Source organism: Amia ocellicauda, chromosome 18 (genome assembly GCF_036373705.1).
Source record: "Amia ocellicauda isolate fAmiCal2 chromosome 18, fAmiCal2.hap1, whole genome shotgun sequence".
NCBI lineage: Eukaryota > Metazoa > Chordata > Actinopteri > Amiiformes > Amiidae > Amia > Amia ocellicauda.
This window is the reverse complement of record NC_089867.1, coordinates 13,198,170-13,224,787: the sequence shown is the minus strand read 5'-3', so window position 1 is coordinate 13,224,787 and position 26,618 is coordinate 13,198,170. Positions and strand designations below refer to the sequence as shown.

At 39.7% G+C, this 26,618-nt stretch overlaps 1 protein-coding gene across 2 annotated transcripts; it reads left to right on the top strand.

Moving 5' to 3' along the window:
* The first annotated feature begins 23 nt into the window (after positions 1–23).
* On the top strand, positions 24–24,627 carry LOC136713397 (TPR and ankyrin repeat-containing protein 1). 2 transcript variants are annotated; one of them, XM_066690444.1, is made up of 24 exons: positions 24–445; positions 1,882–2,016; positions 3,724–3,850; positions 4,468–4,627; positions 4,773–4,876; positions 5,803–5,889; positions 6,184–6,316; positions 6,499–6,645; positions 7,015–7,179; positions 7,705–7,854; positions 8,028–8,282; positions 9,017–9,193; positions 9,452–12,247; positions 12,506–12,705; positions 16,067–16,204; positions 16,621–16,764; positions 17,338–17,494; positions 17,702–17,790; positions 18,315–18,418; positions 18,930–19,062; positions 19,861–20,006; positions 20,111–23,052; positions 23,277–23,378; positions 23,508–24,627. In XM_066690444.1, exons 2-24 carry the CDS (start codon positions 1,883–1,885, stop codon positions 23,642–23,644), a joined length of 8,727 nt encoding a protein of 2,908 aa, XP_066546541.1. In that variant the 5' UTR covers positions 24–445; position 1,882; the 3' UTR covers positions 23,645–24,627. The 2 variants fall into 2 exon arrangements, with proteins under 2 accessions (XP_066546541.1, XP_066546540.1); XM_066690443.1 differs by having other exon boundaries at positions 24–557.
* Positions 24,628–26,618: the final 1,991 nt, after the last annotated feature.

Sequence of the window (26,618 nt, the reverse complement as noted above, 5' to 3'; positions counted from 1 at the left end):
CGTTTTTTCTATCAATGCCACGTTTACGATGACGAGTAATGGTATCTATTTGCACGATACGAAGGATGACTCAAGCAGAATCGGTTTGATCTCAGAAAGGGTCGGCTGGGAAAACGAAACTGATGCTCTGTCAGAATGCCCAAACATCACTGCAAGCAAGCATGCGTGCACTGCAATATCCTTAAAACGCAGGATCCTTAAAGTTGACCAGACACGCGTTCAATCTATTTCACATCTTATTCACTGGACAAAAACTGAAGGGAAGCTGCTGTAACAAAGAAAACACAAACACAGCGCGATTTACCAACTTCATCCTGTAAAGCGATCCGATGCCAAGTTGCTCCATTTCCCAGAAATGACGTCACGGGTCGCAGCCCGACGCGGCGGCTGGGCTGAAGCTGAGCGCCGTGTAGCCGCACAGTGTCGGGAGTCGGGAGACACTCTGGTGGGTGTGCGTCCATTGAGATTTGTTCATGTTATACGAGACAGTATAGTGCATCATAAAACCTGTGGGTAAAAACAGACTAAGGCTTCAGTAGGCTGTATCATCACTGCAGGTAAGTGACCACAGTTGTGCCATTTGAAACAGTCACAGCTGCTTGCGTCTGCGGAGGAACTGTTTACGTCGTCTGTGGAAAGTGAATCCGCCGACCTAGTGGCTTATCATAAAATTGTAAATATTATAGTTTTCCAGCTGACATAGGAAAAGGACCTTATTGTGGTGATTATTAACCCTGGGACGTCTTTTATTAGTAGTATTGGTAGCAGTTGCGTTTTCTTCACGCACACAATGTGCCAATTCAATTTAAGCAAGTGAATTGAAGCTTGCAGGACGATTTAAGGAAGATGTGCTGGCTGTGTAACATTGACTGTTTACACCATCCAGTTCCCGACCTGCCTGCAGCACTGCTTTCCCTAGTTTCATCTCTTCATTTCGGAATGAATTGTGGGTGTGTTTGGGACAGAAGTGCTCTTCCTAAACTGTATTATTATTATTATTATTATTATTAATAATAATAATGAAAATGGTATCTCCACTTAGTAAAGTTGTTTACTATGACTCTTAGTTGATCTGACGTTTCTCCACTACTATTGCTCAACATTTCCTGGCAGTGGGCTGCTCTTTTTAATGTCAGGTTTAGCCCCATATGTTATAAAAATATTGTAAATTGTATTGCAGTGCGTTATCAGGGCAATATTTATGTTTCGTCGAGTCCAGAGGAAACATGTCCAGACTTGTTGATATTGTCCTCTTTATTCAATTGAACTACAATTCTGTAATGTTCATAATTGTCAACACAAACTCATTCCCTTCTTCTGACAGTTATAGTGGCATTTTATTGAGCTGTCTATATATATATGATCTTTTTTACTTAGTAGTGTATTTACTGCTGTTGTACTTGTGAGCAAGGGACTGTACCTAGATTGCTCCAGTAAACACCCAGCTGTATTAAGCTAAGTAATATAATAATTATCATATCTGATAAACTGGGACATTACATCATAGTACACATTTGTCAGGCGAATGTGGGAAACAATTTATATAACAATTTATTTGTACTAGTTTCTTTGCCATTAAAAGTGAGCAGTGGGTCAAAAGGTTAGCAAATCTACCAATGATTGTACACAGTAATTTAAATACTCCATCATGGACTCTGATACAGGGCAGTTGTTTATCAGAATCAGGTTATTTACTCAGTTTTAATTCAAACACAGCATGCTCTCACTATAGGATATATTGGACAAATAATCTTTCTTCCAACCTTCGGTGAATGTATTTTGGCTGAAGGTTTTTGTAATTGGGATTGAATTCAGATCAGTTTTGTCTAATAATATTAATTATAATAATGCTGTATTTTTCCTTCCCCCTTCTGTGTACAGAATGGAGCCATTTGTATTGGCTCACCTAATGAAAGAAGAAGGCAATCAAGATTTCAGAAATTCGAAATATGCCACAGCCATCAAGAAGTATGATGCAGCTCTGAATATTTTGTGTAGTCTTTGGCATCTGGGAGAGTAAGTAGCAATTGCTTTGTATGCCATAGGCTGTTCAGTTATTTGTTGGTGCGCAGAAGACACATTCCTGGCCTTTGTGAACAGAGAAGTTCAGTGTTAAAATTGGGCCAAAGATAAAGTAATTTCCTCAGAGAAACATGGTTGATGCATATACACTCACCTAAAGGATTATTAGGAACACCATACTAATACTGTGTTTGACCCCCTTTCGCCTTCAGAACTGCCTTAATTCTACGTGGCATTGATTCAACAAGGTGCTGAAAGCATTCTTTAGAAATGTTGGCCCATATTGATAGGATAGCATCTTGCAGTTGATGGAGATTCGTGGGATGCACATCCAGGGCATGAAGCTCCCGTTCCACCACATCCCAAAGATGCTCTATTGGGTTGAGATCTGGTGACTGTGGGGGCCAGTATAGTACAGTGAACTCATTGTCATGTTCAAGAAACCAATTTGAAATGATTCGACCTTTGTGACATGGTGCATTATCCTGCTGGAAGTAGCCATCAGAGGATGGGTACATGGTGGTCATAAAGGGATGGACATGGTCAAAAACAATGCTCAGGTAGGCCGTGGCATTTAAACGATGCCCAATTGGCACTAAGGGACCTAAAGTGTGCCAAGAAAACATCCCCCACACCATTACACCACCACCACCAGCCTGCACAGTGGTAACAAGGCATGATGGATCCATGTTCTCATTCTGTTTATGCCAAATTCTGACTCTACCATCTGAATGTGTCAACAGAAATCGAGACTCATCAGACCAGGCAACATTTTTCCAGTCTTTAACTGTCCAATTTTGGTGAGCTTGTGCAAATTGTAGCCTCTTTTTCCTATTTGTAGTGGAGATGAGTGGTACCCGGTGGGGTCTTCTGCTGTTGTAGCCCATCTGCCTCAAGGTTGTACGTGTTGTGGCTTCACAAATGCTTTGCTGCATACCTCGGTTGTAACGAGTGGTTATTTCAGTCAAAGTTGCTCTTCTATCAGCTTGAATCAGTCGGCCCATTCTCCTCTGACCTCTAGCATCAACAAGGCATTTTCGCCCACAGGACTGCCGCATACTGGATGTTTTTCCCTTTTCACACCATTCTTTGTAAACCCTAGAAATGGTTGTGCGTGAAAATCCCAGTAACTGAGCAGATTGTGAAATACTCAGACCGGCCCGTCTGGCACCAACAACCATGCCACGCTCAAAATGGCTTAAATCACCTTTCTTTCCCATTCAGACATTCAGTTTGGAGTTCAGGAGATTGTCTTGACCAGGACCACACCCCTAAATGCATTGAAGCAACTGCCATGTGATTGGTTGGTTAGATAATTGCATTAATGAGAAATTGAACAGGTGTTCCTAATAATCCTTTAGGTGAGTGTATATATATATATATATATATACAGGCCATAGTTGCACAGGAAAGTGTAAAAGACCGTGCCATCTACAAACAGCACGTGTCTCTTCTTGAAAAACGTTGATGGCTATATTTCTAACAAAGGCTGTCCTCCATGTTTAAACACACTGTATATTTATATACATACAATATATAGGCCTAGATGCTTGGACAGAACCAAGAACATACTACCTTTAGGGAGGGATAATTGAACTTTCTGTTCAGGGGATTACATCAAACAGATACTGACACCTTTATATCGCTAATAATGTGAAATACTGCATTTGTAACTTTGGTCCTTGTTTTTGTCTGCTATAGACCACCACGAGCCGAAGTAAGCATATTGTTCTGCAATAGATCAATGTGCTATTACAATCTCCATAATTGGAATGAAGCATTTTATTCAGCTACAGAAGCTATTAAGGTGGATCAGTGTGCCATCAAGGTAAGTTTGATATAACATTCATATATTCAGATCTTTTCTGTTTCCATGAAAAACAAAGTGCAAATATAGTTATACGCAAAAATGTCCCCAAGTATGTTAGTGTTAGTCCTTTAGAGAAGAGAGAAGAAATGCCATTAAAATACCAAAACAAACCTTGAAGAAGTGATACAATATGCGTTTCTATTCCACTCAACCAATGAGAATGTGTAATGAATATCATTCATATTTTTTTCTGATACTTTGAAGAAGTATTCATTCAAGTTATAAATTGTGGAATTTAAAGAAGTGTAAGAGCATGAAATATATTTTTAAAATATAGTTTGAGTTCAAATCCTTAAGAATGTGTCTCATGTATTTTTGTGAAACTCAGTATGTTTTATTTTTAATCATTATCTACATAATAAAGTTTATTACACAATACAATGATGGTCTGTTTGCCAGACTGGGATTTGGAAATTTTATTTTGAATACGTAGACATGTTCATGGGAGCTGGCTCCAAATGTTCTTCCACAGTAAACATGATTAAAAGAATTGAGAGTTGAATTAAAGAACAAAAACTATTTTTTTTTTTAAAGGTGTTGCAATATTGAAACTATTAGACATCTGTTTTTTCTAGGCATACTATTGGCGTGGGAAAGCATTGGTTAAAATCAGAAACTGTGGAGATGCAATAAGTTCATTCCTGCATGGTTTGGATTGTATAAGACCGGACACCCCAAAGTCAATGATTGCCGATATCATAGTTGAACTAGTAACCGTAACAGAAAGATGGGACGGTGAGTTCAAGTCTATTAATGTTTGTTTGTTTTTTTCCATTTTCAAGTTGTAGCAACAGACTGTATATAATACATAATGATTACTTACTGAAAATGGAATGTCATTGGTCAATATATATTCTATTACTGTTTCTTTTTCCTGTAGGGAATTCTTTTCACTCAGTTTTTGATCCGGTATTTCTCAAGAATTTTGGATCAGATGTTTGGAAATTCGTCTTTGAGAAATTGGCCACTAAAAACCATTGGCAGGTAAGGTTATAGACATCCAAAGTCGATTTCACTGTTTAATATTAATTGATTTTAGCGAGACTCCCCTTAGACTGATGTGGTTAATCTGTTAAGCTATTTTGGATCCACATATGATTGATGTTTAAGAGGCTTTCCTGTAAAACATGACTGGAATGTGTATAAAATAGCAGCAGTGGTTTCTCTGGTGTAGATGATGTGTTAAGGGCCCATTTTTCAGTCCCAATCCCGTATTAATAAGTGCCTTTCACACCAACCACGTCACTCTGTCACCATCAATTGAGCATTTATGAGTTAATTCATAATGTAATGAAGTAATCAGAGTGCTGGTTATGGATACTTCTTAACCCTTTAAACTCACAAGCAAAGCCTCAATTATTAAAAAAATGTAAGTCCTGTCGATATTCCACAACTTACAAATATTATAATGAAATGTAACAATGCACGAAGGAGTACAACTCTGAATCAGCTCCTTGGGTAGCTGCTTCTCATCGGATGACACTGTCAGACACTGCACTCTCAGTTTTAAATAAATAACATCGCTTCTACATGTTTAGCTGAAAATGTGCTAACGAAGCTGTTCCAGACTTCTTTTTTGTGCCTTTATAAAAAAAAACATGATCTTTCTAAGATGATTCAAGTTATAAAATCTGAAGATTCTGTTCTTATGCACTCGCTCTGCTTTCCTTGATGTTTACAAGGTTATAGCTTCTGTCGTGCTGCTAGGCTCTGTAAATTGTACAAAGCCTCACGGATCAAACACGATGAGTCGATTATCAATGTTCCTACACCAAGATATTCAAATTTTATATGCATAGACTCGGGTGACTGTGTAACATGGTAATGAGTGGAAAATAACAAGGTATTAATGTTTAGTGAATGTCTGCATTTGTCATTGCAAGTGATATGTTGTTTTTCCTTCTCTCCAGCATACTCACGTTTTTATCAGCTTTGGAAACAGGCGATTGCCAAAAGTTATAGATCTTACTCAGGTCTCCATGAAGACTCTTTTTGAGGTTAGTGCTTCATATCATGTTTCAGAAGTGTTGCCTTATTGAAGCTCCACTTAACCTTTTAGAAGTGGGAGCTGGGAAGGATCCTGAGGCAAGGAGGGTGTGGGTCCTGATGCAATATATTTTTGCAAATATGCAAATTTCTTATAATGGGAATCTAGTTGAATATAATCAGTTCTCATTAATCTCACCAAGGGCAGTACTAATGGACTTTAATAGTCTGAATGAACACCACAGATAGTTTTTATGATTTATTGTTTTTTTATCTAATTTTATTGTTATGTTTTTCTGTTTAAGCAACATGTAGCTCAAAACATAAAAACCGATTGGGTGTCATGGCTGTTCCAGTGGTTCATCAGCCAAGGCGCTAACATTGAGAAGATTGGCACTTACCCCCTTCATGCAGTTATGGAGCTCTCTATCAAGACCCGTGAGTACTGTACTGTTTCAGGCTAGCTACTTCAGAAATCAACAATTTGCATTTCATATAAAACCTCCTTGTACCCTTTCTCACAGTATAATTAAGGATGTTTAACTGTTTGTGTATGCGATGCAAAGCGAGACAATTGAGGTGGTTAAAGCCCCTCACACATGGTCTCCTCTTTCTTGTAGGTGAGCGGGATCCAAGCCTGATGAGTTGGTTTCTTAGACGGAAGCCGGCATTCAGGGCGAGAGTGAACGAGCAGAACGACGAGGGGTCCACTCTCCTGCATGTGGTATCAGCATTCCCCGTTAGCAGGCAAGGATACCTGCAGAAGGGTAAGCAATTGTGTGGATGATGTCCTCTCCATCTCCCTGTGAGGCGGCCTTCCCCGAGTCCCAAAGCCTTCACGTCCTTTAATGCATTTGAGTTCTAACTGTGAATTTCCCATCTTTCCTTGTGTGTTTTACTCACAACAGAAGCACCATCGGTATTTCTCACAGTAGAGGAATTCCACAGGAAATGTAGAGATCTCTTTTGCATTTACGTGTTCTCTCTTCACAGTGTAAACTAGTGGAGGCACTTTCATGTTACATGTGGTGAAAGCTTTAGGAACCTTCGAGTCACACGGTGTACTCTGAGAATCGCTAAAGTCGGCTGTTTTTTTATGAGTGTTATTATATTAGAATTTATTTCTGGATTCACAGAACAGACAGAAGATGTGATCATGCTGCTGAAAATGGGGGCTGATCCAGGCATCACTGACAAGCAAGACAAGCAAGCTGCAGACTACCTCAGGAAGCAGAAGAACTTCAAAGCCATAGAAGCCATAAAGAGGCATGAAACCTGTTCCTCTTCCAAGGGGCCTGCAGGTATATAGCAGTGAAGGGTTTTTACACACCTTCTCCTGTTGTCAGTCTCCTCTGTCAGATCTGGCATTATTTGTGATCAATCTAATTATCTTTATGGTGTTTTTTGTTATATATTGTTAATGTTGCAGCTCAGTGTTAGCCCAAGCAACCTTGAACCTTTATATCATTATGATAGGGAACACGGATCATAGTTACTGCTTAGGAACAGCAGTACCACAGGGTCAATTCTGTCTTATACTGAACCTCCAGATATTCCTGTTTACTTTCCATATTCAATTTGTATTTCAAAAGTATTTATTTTCATCATTAGTTCAACAGATTAAAATGTCTATATCACTTAGCTGTTAATTTAAAAGCACTCAATTGAGAAATGTTCCGCCATTCCAGAATAGTGGTGTAGGAAACACTGCACTGTTGGTAAACTTGGTGATATTTTGTGAGAATCAGAAGTGACAGGGTAAGGTCATTCCCATCAGTTTTCTTTGCATTATTAATTTGTTTAATATTCTATGTTTGTTTTCACAGAGTCTTGTTCACCTGAAGGAGAAATGTCTTTTGAGGAAGCCATTGAACAGTTTGTTCAGTTCTGCATTCCGATAAACAAGAAATTAATTCATCATTTGTTGGATCTCAAAGTGGTCCATCCCCTCCTGACCCATCTTTCTTCAGTTTCAGGTACTTTTTCATCATTATTTACAGACTGAGAATGTGTAAGCTGCATGTTACACAGCATTGCAGGACTGTGGAAATGTGTTGGTTAATGTGTTGGATTATTCTCTGGTTTGTGACTGTATTGCCTTCCTTAATTAAGTATATGTTCTTATTGCGGTAATATGTCTTTCTTGTAGAACTTCCTCCTGGTTTGACATGCAATGTGGACGTCAGCTTTTCAAACAGCCTGGTCAAACAGAGCATTCAAAGAAAGATGTGGAAAGAGGCCCTGCTGATGCTGACGGGCCAGGCAGATGGAGGAAGAAGGAAAAGTGGAGGCCTGCTCCCCGGGTGCAACATGAAGGATCTGAACCTGAATGAGGTCATCCCCCTTTTCCACAAACGTGTCGCAGAGAGACTGCCTCTGGTTGAATGTCTTGTGGACATGGGAGGTAAGATTGCAATATAATTCATCATCTCATTGAGCTGGCATGTGGTTGTTGCTTCCTCTGTGTTAAAGCAACAGCGCTGCATCCATCCTGCACACTTACACTTTATTTTCTTTCTTCCTAGTTACTTCTCTTGCTCTAGTTTTTCCTCTCTCACAGTTCATGATTGTTACCCATGTCACCTTGGACATTTTACTTTAGCTCTTATCATCTCTCTGTGCTTCTTATCAACTGCGCTATCCTTTCAGAGGAACCAAGGTTGGTTCTTGGTTAATACAAGGACTTATTGCACTTGTAGCTGTATCCACTAGCAACTCAAAACCGGCTAAAAGAAGGCAAGCTTACAGCTGGGAATATGTAAAACGGAAATAGGAAGTAGTAAACGAAGCCTGTGGGCCTGCTGAGAAAATGAGTATGTGTGTAATGATTACAGACACAACAATCTAATATCAACATTCAAATAAATGTAATTTACCCCCCCCCATTCATTCTTTGAGGTTTTAACTTCATTAGAAGAATAAAAACAGTGAGATAGGAGAGCTATCTTTGTATTTGATGCAAATGTAAGGGAATGGAGCTACTTGATGTTTTAAGTGAGCATACACAACTACACTCTCACTGAGTGTTAGCATCTCCACTAAAGTAACCTGGACCAATCCAACTGTTTGCGTGTCTTTAGTTCTGTTGTGCCTTCTGGTAGAATATATAACTATGTATTCTGTGTGTTTTCTGAGCAGCCTCCATAGAAGGAGATGGTAAAGTGAAGGAATCGCCAATCAGGCTCTGTCTCAGGAACGAAGACTATGAACTGGCTTGCCTTCTGCTAAAAAAGGGAGGGAATCCAAAATGTGTTTCTGTCATCCCCGGAGATACACCTCTGCACGCAGCTCTTCATATCGTTTCTGATAAAAAAGGTAGATTTTCTTTTAGATCACTTTGTGGATTGGAAACAATTTAAAACTCTTTATTATTAAGGCTCTTAGCTAATTAGGATCTTAATGAGCTACCTGTTTTTTTTCTTGTTGGAAGAAAACACATTTTTGTTTATTGTATTTGTTAATCTGTCCACTGTGATTTTATAAGTTGCAATGTAGGTATTTTCTTGTGGAATTAATTTTAATAACTCCTGTTAATCCTGAATAAAAATTAAAAAATTCCTTTGTTTTTTTCAGATGAAATTGGCTTACACATGCTTAAGTACCTTCTTGATAAATACAGCAAAGATCCAGCAACATATAACTACCTTAATCCAAATGTACAAAACCATGAAGGAAATACTTTACTTCATGTAATTTTCCAGAACAACTTTGTAAAGCATTATGAGGAGATAATTAACATGCTAGCAAAATTTGACATAAATAGAAAATTGAAGAATAATCAAGAGAAAGAAGCAACTTTTCAAGTAAGTGGGAAAGACCCAAAACTAATTTACTTAAACAAAATGCTTCCTAAAAACAAAAAGAAGCAGGATGCAGGTGCCAAATGTCAACGGACAAAAAGTTTGAAATCAGTGATCAGCACTACAAATATGAAGCCCAAAGCTGAGGAGTTGACAAAACACGAACTGGAAACAAAAGTCCCTGAATCACAAGAAAAACCCTACCAAGGCGAAGTGGAATATAAGCTGTTCACTGTGAGAGACAGCCTTGTGTCCGAGATAGAAATGTTGATTCAACAAGGAGGGTGGATGATCACGTCTCCCAGTGTTGACATTTCAGGATCTACCCCATTTGATGCCACAGCAAATACAGGCATTCTCACAGCCATCGTTGATGCTAGTGCTGGAAACAAGTCTGTCACTGAAACTGCTAAGCTGGTGAGATCAGAGGCAGAGGTAGAGCTTGAAGAAAATGTGCCAGATGACGTCCTGCAAGAGCTGGGCCTTCAGACACTGGACTTCGACAACATGACCTGGGAAATTGAATGCACCTCTGAGGTTTTAAAGAAACTCGGCAGCAAAGAAGTCCCCCCGCACATGAGAAACAAAATCGTGCAAGTAATTCAGCAGCTAGGAAATGGGGAATGGACTGCCAGTGTTCAGAAGAAGCTCAAGCACATAGGGAGTGATATTAAACTCTATGAGGCCAAACTGGACAAAGGAGCAAGGATGCTGTGGGAGCTCGCAATAGACTTCTCGCCCCGCTGCAGTGAAAACCCAGAGAAGATCATCGAAATGGAGCAGGCAGCTGATTGCAATGTGAGAGCCTCTGGAAAAGTCTACAGTGAAATGATTCGAGTTTGGGACATCATTCTGGACCACGACAAGCTTAATCATGCCATACGCATAATTTGTCAAGCTTTCAACCGTGGTCTAGCATGCATTTTACGGAAGAAACTCAAAGGGCTGAACCGAAGTCAGTTATCGTCAAAACTAAATGCAGAAAAACGCATTCCTCTTTGTTTTGTGGACTGCAGTGGCAGCATTAAGGATGAACTCCAAACCGAACCAGAATACTGCCCGCCAGCAAGTGCAGTGGAAACCGAGTACAATATCATGAAGTTTCATAGCTTCAGCACTAACATGGCACTCAACATCCTCAGTAACATAGACACTAAAGTGGAATACCCCTTCAGAGTTGGGGAGCTGGAGTATGCAATAATAGATCTCAACCCTCAACCCTTGGAAGCGATCATCTTGATTGGGAGAAGTGGCACGGGGAAAACCACCTGTTGCCTCTACCGACTATGGAAGCAGTACCAAAAATACTGGGTGAAAGCTGAGGAAGCAGGCGAGCCCTTGCTTGTGAAAGTGATGTGGCATAAACAGCCACCTGTCCCAGACCAAGGTGATGAGGGGGCCTCAACAAACGGTGCTGAATCAGAGTGCTCTGACAGCGAAGATGAGACCTGCACGGTATCAAGTGAGGAGGAAGTCCAGGCCAGTGCTGCCGCATGCTCTGCTGAGGTCCCAGTGTTTGAAGATGGAGCAGAATTAGAGGATAACAATGAAGTGCTGCTAGATCAACTTGAGCACTTGCATCAGATCTTTGTTACCAAAAACCAGGTTTTGTGCAAGGAAGTGCAGAAGAACTTTGTTGAGCTGAGTAAGTCCACAAAAGCCACAAGCCACTTCAAATCCCTGGAACCCAATATTTACAAGTTCCAGGAAATCAAAGATGAACATTTTCCCCTTTTCATCACTTCCCAGCAGTTGTTGTTGCTTCTGGATGCCTCCATGCCCGACCCTTTCTTCCCAAGGAATCCAGATGGTAGCCTGAAAAGAACCATTGTCGGATGGTCCCAGGATGACATGTTGATCCCAGAGCTGCAAGATGAGGAAGAAGAAGGAGATTTTGATGATGAGATGGAAGAAGAAAAAGAAGAAGAAAAGGTTGCAGAAAAAGTGGTGAGAGAGACCGACCCCCGTCTGTTTGTAACCTTTGAAGTGTTTGCGTCTGAAATCTGGCCCAAAATGGTCAAGGGCAAGCCCCACTGCAACCCAGCATTGGTTTGGAAAGAAATCAAATCCTTCATGAAAGGTTCATTTGAAGCGTTCAGCAGCAAGAGTGGGATCCTTTCAGAGGAGCAGTACAACAAGCTGGGTAGAAAGAGGGCTCCAAACTTCCAGGAAGACCGTAGTGAAATCTATCGCCTCTTCCGTCTGTACCAGCAAATCAAGTCTCAGAGAGGATTCTTTGATGAGGAGGATGTGCTGCACAACCTGTCTCTAAGACTCGCCAATCTGGAAGTGATACCGTGGTCCATCCACGAGCTGTATGGGGATGAGATCCAGGATTTCACCCAAGCTGAGCTGTGCTTGCTCATGAAAATCATCAATGACCCCAACTCCATGTTCCTGACTGGAGACACGGCACAGAGCATCATGAAGGGAGTGGCCTTCCGCTTCAGTGACCTCAGGTCCCTGTTCTACTACGCAAGTAAGAGCAAAACAGACCGGAAGAAGCGCTTCATTGTTAGAAAACCAAAGAGGATTTATGAGCTGTACCAGAACTACAGATCACATTCAGGTAAATGAAAACAACTTTTTAATGATCTGGGTCAGGCTTGCTTCGTATTCATTATGAAAACTGAAAATAAGTGACATGTTACAGCCTATAACTCTTAATAATCTGGTATAGAAATAATAGTTTGTCTGTTTTTATTGTGTTATTATTTGCTGTGTTTGTCACTGAATACTGTTCTTGTGAAGCATTTGTTTAACAGCCTGTTCTATCTTAAGCCAGGAGTGTTAATTTGATTGACTTTTGACTGACTCTTACTTGCAGGTATTCTGAAGCTGGCCTCTGGCATCGTGGACCTGCTGCAATTCTTCTTCCCGGAATCGTTTGACCGGTTGCCGAGGGACAGGGGCCTGTTCGATGGGCCGAAGCCCACGGTCCTGGAGTCCTGCAGTGTCAGTGACCTGGCCATTCTGCTGAGGGGCAACAAGAGGAAGTCTCAGCCCATTGAGTTTGGAGCTCATCAGGTCTGTTCTGAATACTGCAGTAAACCTCCTTTCTATTTCACAGTTACAGCTGGCATTTTAGCTACAGTACTGTGCAAAATTCAGATGCATTCATGGGTTACAGAATGTGGATATATGAGAACAATGTACTCAATTGTTACTCCACTTGTGTTGTCTACTAATAACTGACTGGTATTAAGAAGGAAGGAACATTGACTGAAATACAGTGAGGGAAAAAGTATTTGATCCCCTGCTGATTTTGTATGTTTGCCTACTGACAAAGAAATGATCAGTCTATAATTTTAATGGTAGGTGTATTTTAACAGTGAGAGAAAGAATAACAACAACAAAATCCAGAAAAAAACGCATTTCAAAAAAGTTATAAATTGATTTGCATGTTAATGAGGGAAATAAGTATTTGACCCCTTTGACTTAGTACTTGGTGGCAAAACCCTTGTTAGCAATCACAGAGGTCAGACGTTTCTTGTAGTTGGCCACCAGGTTTGCACACATCTCAGGAGGGATTTTGTCCCACTCCTCTTTGCAGATCCTCTCCAAGTCATTAAGGTTTCGAGGCTGACGTTTGGCAACTCGAACCTTCAGCTCCCTCCACAGATTTTCTATGGGATTAAGGTCCGGAGACTGCCTAGGCCACTCCAGGACCTTAATGTGCTTCTTCTTGAGCCACTCCTTTGTTACCTTGGCTGTGTGTTTTGGGTCATTGTCATGCTGGAATACCCATCCACGACCCATTTTCAATGCCCTGGCTGAGGGAAGGAGGTTCTCACCCAAGAATTGACGGTACATGGCCCCGTCCATCGTCCCTTTGATGCGGTGCAGTTGTCCTGTCCCCTTAGCAGAAAAACACCCCCAAAGCATAATGTTTCCACCTCCATGTTTGACGGTGGGGATGGTGTTCTTGGGGTCATTCCTCCTCCTCCAAACACGGCGAGTTGAGTTGATGCCAAAGAGCTCGATTTTGGTCTCATCTGATCACAACACTTTCACCCAGTTCTCCTCTGAATCATTCAGATGTTCATTGGCAAACTTCAGACGGGCCTGTACATGTGCTTTCTTGAGCAGGGGTACCTTGCGGGCGCTGCAGGATTTCAGTCCTTCACGGCGTAGTGTGTTACCAATTGTTTTCTTGGTGACTATGGTCCCAGCTGCCTTGAGATCATGAACAAGATCCTCCCATGTAGTTCTGGGCTGATTCCTCACCGTTCTCATGATCATTGAAACTCCACGAGGTGAGATCTTGCATGGAGCCCCAGAACGAGGGAGACTGGCAGTTATTTTGTGTTTCTTCCATTTGCTAATAATCGCACCAACTGTTGTCACCTTCTCACCAAGCTGCTTGGCGATGGTCTTGTAGCCCATTCCAGCCTTGTGTAGGTCTACAATCTTGTCCCTGACATCCTTGGACAGCTGTTTGGTCTTGGCCATGGTGGAGAGTTTGGAATCTGATTGATTGATTGCTTCTGTGGACAGGTGTCTTTTATACAGGTATCGAGCTAAGATTAGAAGCACTCTCTTAAAGGGGAGCCAGAAATCTTGCTGATTGATAGGGGATCAAATACTTATTTCCCTCATTAACATGCAAATCAATTTATAACTTTTTTGAAATGCGTTTTTTTCTGGATTTTTTTGTTGTTATTCTGTCTCTCACTGTTAAAATACACCTACCATTAAAATTATAGACTGATCATTTCTTTGTCAGTGGGCAAACGTACAAAATCAGCAGGGGATCAAATACTTTTTTCCCTCACTGTAGCTCATATTATTCTAGAATTAGCAGGAGGCTCTGGTGTCATTGTCCATTCATCAGCAATACAAAAATTATTGGGATCTAATTGAAGACGAAATGTTGAACAAGTGAAACTTACAAGGAGCTGAGCATGAAGTAATTACAGTTAAGCATCAGGGGTGTTCATATCACTACTATGTAGTCCAGTGGGCTACCAAAAGGTAAACTATGGTAGCCCACCACAGATTTGGTAGACCACATTTTTCATTTCCATTTAACGCTCCATTAAATACATTGTAGACAGATACAATTTTGAGTTGGAAAAGTAACAGAAATACACAAACACTCCCAAGTACATAACATAGATTATGTAATTTTTTACATACATAATTTTGCGTAGCATGTTAGCATTTTTGACATCAAAGTATGCTGGTATTGTAACACCAAAATACGCAAAAATAGGGCTGAAGTTCTGCACACGTGCCGTTATTAACAAGATTGATTCAAACATTGAGCAGAGCCAATCCAGTCTTGAAATATGGAAGATTTACAATATGTAGTGTGATAGGGGCTGTGTTGCTATCGCTTGCCCTCCAATCCAATCTTTAGCTAGTCGGAGCCACTACAATAATATCAAACGTTTCATATTTATGACTAAAATTGACACTGGTCGTGTAAGGTGAGACCAGGTGCTATGTATTATGAGAACGGAGACTGGTAGTAGCCAATGAGAGTTGAGCTGATTGAAGAAAAAAAAAAAAAAAAAAAGGTAGAATGAACGTGACAGGAGTATTTGATTTATTTTATTTATTCAAATACTTCAGATAACACTGCTTGATTTGAGGCAAGTTATTTAAAAACACTGTAATACAGGGAAAATAATATTTTCGAATACAAATACCAATTAGTATCTGTTTGACCCAGGTCTGCACAAAATATCGATACCTACAATGTGATGATCATACTGTGGGATGTATATAGCCTGTGTGCTGCTCACCTCCAGCTCTCACAGCAGAGTATACAGGCTATTGCCCTCGCCTCCCCATCCATGTCTTCACACACTCTCTTTTCGCTACGCTGTTTTTGTTTGTCAGCACAGACGAATGCACAAACAAGGACAGCAAGCTTGTTAGTGTCCAGGTCCATGTGTGTTTACTTTTTCTGTTGATGGAGATTTGGGGAGTTTCAATGCTGTGTCGGAGATCCCCAGAACAAAGGATTTCAGGCAGTCGTTAAGTGTGTGACCCCCTGTATTTCAATGTAGTGTGCAATCCTTCACGATGCAAAATACATACATTCTGTGAAAGACGGTCGTTAAGTGTGAGATGCCCACCATTCTCAAAACCGGGTTGGATTGTAGAAATCATGTAGTGTGAGCGTAACATTACTTTAGTACAAAGTTCCTTGAGTGCAGTGACTACTTTGTACCACAAGATGGCAATTGAAAACCGAAAATATCTCTGAATGTATTCAGTGGATGGTGTCTGACATGTATTTAAGTAAAAATTTGGACTTGAACAATTGTAAAGCTACTATTTAACAGGACAGAATCACTGTTAAGTGAGTTAGAACACCTTATGTTTAAATTATATGGGTTTTAAGTTTGTATTTTAAAGTTTTGTCTTTGTATTGTAGGTGATCCTGGTTGCAAATGAAACAGCTAAGGAAACCATTCCCGAAGAGCTGAGCTTGGCTCTGGTCCTCACTATCTATGAAGCCAAAGGCCTGGAATTCGATGACGTGCTTCTTTATAACTTTTTCACAGATTCAGAGGTGAGTTACTGACAATTCAGATTTATTATAGTGACTGCCACAGAAAACACAGGCAGCTGAGCCACGGCAGTTCTATTATGACCCTGGAAGTGGGACAAGAACTTGAGGCATTCATTTATGATTCCTCTATACGAGGGGAAGTTCATAAAGCATTTGTTAAGATATAATTTAGTTTTCAATTGCAGACTAGTGTTACATCCCTGTAAATGATCTAACACTAATTTCTTCCAGCATCTAGGTAGAATTTTACTATTTTCTTTGCTGAGCAATTTTGAAGCTAAAAGTTAGATATCGGGACACGCAAATCAGTTAATAAATGAAAGATTGTACTGGTGCAAGAACTATCAGGAAAAGTGAAAAATTACAGCCCATTCTTATACATACACACACATGCTGATTGTCTTTCGTTGATTTAGGCTGGGAAAGAGTGGCGTGTGATCTCGACCTTCAGCCCACAAAGCCTGCCTACAACAGAGAGGGGGCCAATTGTGGAAGTTCCCCTAGAGGAGATTGCGGCTCCGCAGACCAGGCCTCTGGAGTTCAACGCTGATTTACACAAGGTCGGATATCTCCAGGACTTCTCTTCTGGAACTAAATTGTGTAAATAAACTACAGTAAATTGTCATGTTTTACTGACTCATTAGGCTAGAGCTGGCTCTGTTGTGCTCTGTAGATACCAGACAGTGAGAAACAACATTTTTAATGCAGGCTTTAAAGTGGGTTGGGATCCTTCCAATGGGGGGCAGTTTGATTCCAGGTAGAAAACGGGAAGAGATTAATTCTCCAGTCTATTTAGCACTGCATCCCTGCTGAACCAGTAAATATTGGTTAAATGTAATGAACTAGAGTGAAAATAAATGTCTTTGTTAATCCTTTCATCTGAGGGTTAAATTGCATTGTAGACACACAAGTCCATCTTTACCTTTAATACATTTGAAACCTTCATCTATCTTGAGGAAACACACAATCTCTGGATGGAGTCCAGTCTGCAGAAACATCAGCCATCTCAATATTTTCCATAAGCTATGCCAGTTATTATATAAATTGCTGTGATGTAAAAGATTAGGCAACGCCACCTCTGAACAGCTAACACATTCTGTCTCTGTCTCTTCCTTCCTCCTTGTTTAATTAAGATGTTAAATGGAGAGTTAAAACAGCTGTACACCGCCATCACACGGGCCAGGGTGAACCTCTGGCTGTTCGATAAAAACAAAGAAAAGCGTGGCCCTGCCTTCGAGTACCTAATCAAGGGAGGGTATGTGCAGGTGGTCAAGACTGATGAAAACACAGGTATTTATTTTAATCTTTTAGGATTAAATGTAACAGTGCAGTAACAGTTATACAATGTATGTACATTTAAGGATATAAGGGTATGTGGAATAAAATAATAAAAAAAATCAATTTGGTGCTGAATGAAAATAAAACAAAAGCGATCAATGGTTTTAATGGTTATAACCTTTTTTTTTTTTTTTTTTCTCCTCCCTAATCCTTTTTTAGAGCTTGATGACAGCATGTTTGTTAAAACTTCAACACAGCATGAGTGGATTGAAAGAGGCGATTATTTTGCAAAGCATCAGTGCTGGAAGGTACGTTCAAAATTAATAATGTCAATGAAGGACTTGTATTTTCCTGTTATTTCTTAATTTCTACTGTATAAATATACCATCTATAACACCATAGTCCAGGTGCTCTCTCGGGTTCTTGGTTGTTTCTGCTTGGATTATTTGATATTGTTGATGTGTTACTTTTTCTGTTGCCCATGCCACAAACAAAGTACTTTACAAAAGGGTTTGTGAGGGAGTGAGCACAGGGTGCATATTGGCAACACCCTTCAACTGCAAACCTTATCAAACTTTTTCAAACTTCACCCTCCTGCATATCTACACTTGGAATATAATGCATCTTTTCAAAAGCTGTGACTGCAGGGTAGATGATCTAAGTCGGAAAAGGGAGAGAGAAACGTGGAATCTGAATAACAGGAAGTACACGTATGATATTAAGTCAGGGAAAGCTGCAGGTGATGTCAACACATTTAAAATTCAGTAGTTGGAAACACATTTATTTACAAATACTGAGACGTTGCTATTATTCTTGCTTTTACTGTTTCTAGGTTGCTGCCAAGTGCTACCAGAGAGGTGGGTGTGGAGACAAAGAAAAACTAGCCATGGCTAATTATGCTGTTCTCAATGTACAGTCCAAGAAAGCCAGTCCCAAGTAAGCACTAAAGGTTTTATTACAGGAATTGTACCTTAAATTATTATCTTTGCCAATTGCCAGATTGCACACAAAATGAAACTGTATTTATTTATCATGCTGAGTGCATCTTTAGGTGCAAAGCAAAATACCTTGTTTATGCAGTAGACCACCAGAGGCCAGTGTTGTGCTTAAATAACATACATATTACATGTACATATAATAAGATTCTTCATAGGGCACCGGGTGCCTCACAGACTGACAGAGACTGAAGTGCTTTTATTACTGTGTTGTGCATGCATGTTACTAGAACCATAAAACATATTAGAATGCAAACTTGAGATATGGAAAATACAATGTCCAGATTGCTTTTGAAAGGGGTTTGTTTAAGAGTGTATGTTGGCAGGAAAATGTTTCTATAGTTTAAAAACTCCTTAAATCTCATGCTGACCCACATTTGTTTTTCATAGTATATGCATGGAAAGCAATATGAAATTAATTCATTTATATAAATCTCTTCTTCTTTGAATAGGGACATGCAGTTGGAATACCTACAGTTATCAAAGACGTATCTGGAATGCAATGTACCCAAGTTGTCCATGAAATGCTTAAAAAATGCCAAGGAGTACAAACTGTGTGCACAGTTGTGTGAGCAGCTGGGAAAGGTATGGTATTCTTCATTCTTTTTTTACCCTTAGAATTGGAGATGACAAGACATTCTCCTATTTTTAAGTTATTTATATTAATTATTCATGTGGCACATATTTATATCTAAGGTGTCATGCATGTTTATAAAAGTACAATATAATAAAAAAAGGGAAAACCTCCATATATTTACATGTGCTTATACAAGTTTAAGAAGAGTATTATTGGAGTCTTATAAATGTCCCCACTAGTGCAGAATGCACACACACCTCTTCAGAAAATGGGAAACTATGGCTGCTGTTTTTTGTGGATTGACTATCTAATGCAGGGGTATCGAGCTCCAGTCCTGGAAGGCCGGGGTGTCTCCTGCCTGGCTCTTGGCTCCTTCATTGGTCTATTTAAATGAATGACTGGATGGGTTTAACATTTCTCTACACACTCTGACATGTTCTGTGGGGACAATATTTTGAGTAATCAACCTATTTTAAGTTCTCGGCTATAAAACTAAAATTTCAAAGTCTTGGATAAGCCTACCTGAGAACATAATGACATTGATTGCATATTTGTGGGTTCCTTCTGGAACCACTGACTAATGTGTCATTTCAATTTCCTCCATATTAATGCAGAGGTAGTTCATTGTATTACAAACCATAATGATACTAATGCCAATGAGATATCGGGAAATATTCACACCGATACTTTGAAAATGCATTCCATAATAATATATTTACATATTATTAACCATGTGTAATAATAATTTAATAAGCAGAGAAAATAATTTGTCAGATTTTGTTTTGTTTTTGTTCTTTTTGCTCCAGATGAAGGAAGCGGCTGTGTTTTATAGAAAGGCAGAATGCTTCAAAGCCTCTGCTAAGTGCTTTGATCAAATCTTGGATTATGAGATGGCAATAAAATTGTACTGTCGTGCAGAGTTGTTTGAAGAAGCTGCTGATGTCTTGGAAAGGTATGTGTCCGTTTGAATTTTTACATCTGCATTATCAAAGAATATTAAAAAAATATCTGCATTACTAGAATGGTTCTTTACACTTTTTTGTTTTTTTTGTCCAGATGTGACCAGCAGCAAGCCAAGCTGCCTTACTCCAAAAATTATTTATATTTGGAGACTGCAGCTAAATATCACAAACAAAAAAACCTGGCAAAAATGGAAGCTACTCTCTCCAAGCTCCCTCTAGATGACCGTCTGGCTTTCTTCAAACAGAATGGTTACTTAAGTCAAGCAGCGGATGTGTTAAAGTACCTTGGGAGGGAAGAAGAGGCGGCCATCTTGATGAGGGAACACGGATACCTGAATAAGGCTGCAGGATTGTCTAACAACGTTGAGTTTCGTGCTGAGTGCCTCCTGGCTGATGCCCGCCTCTCTGTGCAGTTCTGGGAGATGGAGCTTGATGACTCTCAGAAGGAAAAAGCCAGTAAAGTGCTTGAAGAAGCAATGATGATGTTCAAAAAGACACAAATGTCATATGGAGAAGCAGAGGTAACTCTGTTGAAAGGCTTCTTAAACAAAGATATTGAAATGGTCTCAATGGCATTCCACTGGTTTTTGGAGGAACGCCACCCTGCGGGAGCATTAGAGGCCCTCTGCTCTTTGCTTGAGCATCCTCTATATCAAGTTTCACAATTAAGGCACTACTTGGCATGCATTGAAATGCTTCTTAAATTGGCCAAAGCACTGGAGAAACCAGAGAACAATGAGGAGAAAGAAATGGTAAAATCCTGCTTTGACTTCTGTGGGATCATACAGGTGGAGGCCAACCAGTGTCGCATCCCAAAGAAAGAAGGGGGCAGAGTCCTCCGGTTCATGTTCGAATGTGACCCAGACCTAAAAGACAAGGTGATCTCTGAGAATACTTCCTACTGGCTGAGTACAACTGATATGAAGTATGTTCTCAAGAGGCAGCTGCTAAGGAAATTGTGCCACTGTGCAGAGAAGATAATAGCCCAAGCTCAGGCCTTCCCAGACGTGTGCTTGAAACATGTGTGCGGCCTTGAGTGCAAGATGGAGAACTGCACTGATCTTCACAGGCCATTGCAGAAGTATGAAGTCAAATGTGCCTTCCATTCCAAGGTATATCTGACCGCTTTGAATGGGATGCTGCTGCAAGCTAAGTTGCTATTCAAAGACTGTTTCCTTCCTGAATCAGAGGATCTTCAGCATATCTTGACAGGAGATGAATATGCTTTTTGCAAGTCTCTTATCAGGACTGTGTTTCCAGGTCATTTTCACCAAAGAGCTATATCCAACAATAAAGGAACTTGTCAAGAGGTCCTCAAGTTAATGCAGAATGTACCCTTCGAGAGCTACAAATGGGTTCTCAGGCAGTACATTTCAAAGAGGATAAATGATGAGGAAATTGTCATCAGAAGAGAATCGACAGACCTGTGGCTAGAGGCGACAAAGGTTTACATTTTGTCCTCCGACTTCCCTGGCAAACTTGAGAGCATGCTTTCTAAAGAGGAGCAACAGTTCCAGCAGGACCTGAGGGCCAACGCACAGTGGAAAGGCAAAGCTGTGGCCGGGTCACGTGGGATGCTGCCCGTTCGCAAAGGCAGCAAGATTCACTTTCATTTCTTTAAGCTTTTTGTTCTAATGATTCAGGATCTTTATGACAACCCTCAGCAGTGCATTCATACGTTTTATCGCTTTCTGAATGTGCCAGTCACAAAATGCATAGATCACATGATTCCAGACATTGGGAACACACTCATGCTGGTTGAGTTTCAGTTTGTCTTGAGCTGTGCATTCTTGATGCACAATTGCAGGACCATGATTGTGTGTTTTCCCAAGAGCTATATTGCCCTTCTGAATTTCTGGAGTTTCATGCTCACACAGAAGCCACTGATTTCCGTTGTAAATTCTTTTAAACCAAGAGACAGTGTGATATTCATAAGGAAAATTAGGAATCATCTTGTGTACTTGGCTAAGGTAATGTGTGGCTATGTCAATGAAGATTTCAATGTTTTAGTTGATGCCTTCAGTGACTCTTCCTACACTGCCTCAGGAGAAGCTGAGCGAACTGCTGTGCTGTGCATGGTAATGCTGGTCAATGTAGGACATGTCCTGGATTCCAAATGTGAACCCTTCCTCCGGGATAATTTCATGAGAGCAGAAGAAGAACTGAAGAAAATCGAAGACCCAGCTCAGATCCCCAAGAGGCTGATTGAAGTAGTCAAGACAGTAAATGGGGCCAGGAATATGAAAGAGGTAGTGGGAGTCCTTCAGGAATTGTTGAAAGAAAGGGATGACGAGTATCTCATTGATTGCCAATGGGACTATTCTCTGAAGGACATTTTTTTTCAAAATGTCAGGGTCTCCAGATTCAATTACATACTGAATCCCATACCAGTTTCCCGAGCTGTGGACAGGGGTCCTGTTAATGCTTTTGAGGAGGATCTTCAGGAATCTGAGGACCTACTCAAGGCGTTGCAGGCACAGCGGCACCGAGACAATTGGAGAGAAGCCATCAGGAAGGTCATTCTCCTGGGCAGGACAATAGCCATAATGCAAGATAAGACACGAGAAGTACAGAGTAGGGAGATGGCCCCTAAAAACTTCATCAAGGCTGATATTGACAGAACCCAGTGTGACCTCTGTGGCGTGAAGTTTAGGAAGGCCTTGAGAAAACCTTCTGAAGATCAAGAGGAGGAAGAGCGGCATGAGAAGAGCCTTGTATCTCTAGAAGATGACGAGGGGCATGGTCAGGCAGTGGAAGACAATGACACCTGCTTCAAGGATGATTACCAGGTGCATCTGTCTAGTGAAGAACATAGATCCAAACAAGATAGCTACGAGAATTACTTGCGTTGTTTTGCAGAGCAAGCTGACTCTTTAATCAGCAATTGCAAAGAGGTTCTGGCGAGTTTGGAAGCCCGCGAAGGCTTTCTGTTTGCCAGAGAACAGTCAAGAGTTGTGGAAGGAAAGCTGAAGAGTTCCCTCCAGAACACGACTGCTTCAATGGAGAGGATCTACAAGAATAAAGACTGGGATTCAGGTAAGATGTCACCATTTTATTGGAGGTACTTTTAATCCTTTTGCACATGACTTTCTAGTAAAGTACAGGATGTGACGGTTCCAAAGGGTCAAACATGTTAAACATTCAGTCTTTTTTGTAGAAGGTTTGTAACTAATTCTGTATGTTTAAATATTGTTTGATACTCGTATACATGGTTGATAATACCTTACTGTTTCAACGTTTTGTTTTTTTAATCATTGTAGGCATTCCAGAGCTGTATAGGAACACCCTTGCTTTGAGAAATGCATTGAAGGAAGTCCTGGACAGTGAGAAGATGCCAGAAACAGAACTGTATTCAAGAAAAGGTAGGTCACACATTTCCACATCTGAATGCATGTTCTCCCTTTACTCTAATAACAACAACGGTTTTGGTTTGGAATGAGCTCCTGCCTTGACAAAATCACCTGTAGCTGAATTCAATTCCACATTTACAGGCATGGTGCATGTCAACAAAGATGACATTCTGGAAGATGAAACTGTTGATGAACTTGCGAGTTTTGAAGAGCTCGAACCTGTTAAAAAGACGAGAAATAGGAAGGGGAGATATGGAGGAAGAAGAAGGAACAATTGAGCCCTGAAAGACGTCATGAGCAGAACCCTCTCCTAGGGGACCAAAAACACCACTGAAGCAGCTGTAAACAAAATATTGATAAGATTTCTTATTGTCCTTAAAGTTACTTTCATTTTGTCTTTTTTTTTTTTGTCTTTTTGTAAAACATTGAAAACATGCCAAAACAATCTTTGTAATTTCTCTTTAAAATAAAGAAAATGATGCAAAATTCTGAATACTGGGGAAAAAAGAAAACCAAAGCGATATTGAGCATTCAGGAAAATGTTAAATTTTTCTGTTCATGTAAGCCTGTTTGCTACAGAGTTAGATATTTTTTATTGGATTACATTCTTTCGTAATTTAATATTTTTGTACTGGAAATTGTACATGTTTTTATGTGGTTATATGCCTTTTCTTCCAAAAGATGTTAAACCTAAGTCTTATTATATATTTTTTTAATTTGTATTGATCTGTGATTATTAACAGTTTTAGTTTTATTGATTTTAAAGGCACAGAAATGTGTTCCCCCATGCAATAATGTATTGTTAGAGGAAGTAGAACACTTACATTTTTGTGACAATTTGGATTTTGGAACACAAAAGTAAAGACTGCACGATTAGTTAAATTCAAAGGTTAAAAGGTCAAATTTATAATCCATTAAATCATATGATATATTTTAGAAACCCTCACAATTTTCAAAACTGCCTTTTTGTATTCCTGTAATGAAAAATTGTTTAAAAGGCAGTTTACAGGCCTTTTTCCAGTGTTGAGAGATGTGCATAATGGTGACAATTGAAGAAGCTAATAAAATGAACCAGTAAGATCACTAAATGTCTTAGAACAATGTTTTTGAACACTTCCAGGTTTTGCCAAGTGTAAAGAAAATTGTATTTCGGTAGAGATTCATTGTTCTGTAACATAAGTTACCACTTGTTTAACAGTTTTATAATTTTATATTTGCTTGGCAAGAGTTGAATTAAAAAGATGCACTACGTACCAACTAATTGAAATCCTTGTTGCATTTGTTAATCCCTTATTTTGAAATAATAGTATTTACTGCAGATTTTGTCATTGTTTGGTGTCATATTGGAGCTTCACAGGAGTTTACTAATGAAGGTTGTGGAAAACTACTCTTGAATGCTGGCATGGTTAAGTCTATACATGTCTTGATTCTGGGGAAGTGACAATTAGTGCTATTGTATTCCTTAATTCCTTCTAAATTGAAAATTAAAATACTATTACAATCTTATTTTTATATAAAATTGTGTTATTGTCCAGATGGATACATTAAATTGGGTGAAACAAATTAATACGCTTATTTTCGCTTCCTTTTTTAGCATAGGAGCAGTGGAGAGTTATATTAACTCAGGGATTACAGCGTTAAATCAGAAGGCAATGGGAAAATCACAATTGTCTGTTTTCGTTTTACAGCAGCTTTCGTGCAGGAAAAAAAAAGGTAGTTTGTTTGTTCTGGTGCTCAGCTCCAGGATGGGCACGACTTCACATCCTGAGAGATGGACGCATTCTGAGCCCTGAGTTAACAGGAACCCATAGAAACAGACCCACGCAGAGAAGTGCCAACAAAAAGGAAAGTTAAAATAAAATCTGCTGCCTGGAACTCACGTGATGGGCTTTAAACTTCGATTGAGACCAGAAAGGCTCTCCTGTATTAGTCATGTTTATGTTACATTCTTTATGAAGCAGTGGATTTCCAGAGATCTTGTAGTATTGCAATTCAGTTATTGTTAGGAACTTTATAATGTGTAGAGAGATGTTTCTATAAATTAGATGCCTCTATGGTATAATTGTGGTTTATTTTTGGAGTTTGTTGAGTTATTATTTTGTCTAATATGTTTTTGTGGCAGTGTGTGTGGTGCTTCTCTGCTATGATGGAATGAGAAAATTGAAGAATGACCACATTTCCTGTATGTATGTGTGCATTTATCTATTTTTCTGTGAGCTTTGAACATTTTGATGCAAACATGGTTTCATAATACAAAGAAAAAATTGGATAATTCAGTTTTGTATTTTTAGGAATTACAAGGTATAGAGGTTTGCAATTTTTCTCTATCCTTGTCTTTGTTTTACTATCGAGCCCATTTGCTGTTTTCCATTTATAAGGAACAAGAAGCAGTAAAAGATCAAAGTGTTGATCTTCACTTCCATTCAACAGTGACAAGAAAAACAGAATAAAAATAATACTAGTAGCAACAACGTTTCCTTAAAAACTCATGTTTTGTTGTTTTGCACATCATAAAACTACATTATGCAAGTACACTCTGCCTTTGTGATGTCTAAATTATTTTCTGTGGTAATTGTTCCCTCTCGCAGGAGCCTTCTGTGTCTTGGTGTTCACCCGGAGCTCAGTGCGTCTGGGGTCTGGGGAGGCCGGGCACCCACCATACACACACGAGCCACGGATGGAGTAGATTGGTTGCCTGGTAGCAGAATACAATCCCTGTGTGCCCAATAGTACAGCAAATACACCAAGGAGGCCCCAACAGAGGTAAATAGAAAGGAAATGTGCTCTGTTTGCCACCAGGACTTCGTCAGGGCACATGAATGCCTATCTCCTAGGTGCCAATTGTTGTGTGTTTTTTAAGTTGCTTCTCTTTAAACATTCTGAATCAAAATTAGTTCAGGTCATGGAAAAAGGAAAATATGTGATTGCCATTTTGGGTTTCCTTGTTAATGTTTTCCTTTAAATGCCAATTCTGAAAATGACTCAAGAGAAACTGCATCGGAGGAGTCAAGCAGGTACAGCGTTTGCATTTCTTAAAGTTTAGTAATGGTTGTGAATGATTGTAAACTTGTGTTTAGTAATGATTGTGATTAAGTCCAGGATTGGTCATGTTTCTTTTTTTTAAATATTTTTCAGTAACGTAAGTTTCAAGAAATGAGTATAGATTTAAGAAGCATAGAAAACAAAAACCAATGCCAATTCAATGTTTTTCCTCTGTGGAATGCAAAGATAATGTAAAATGGTATGGTGTCT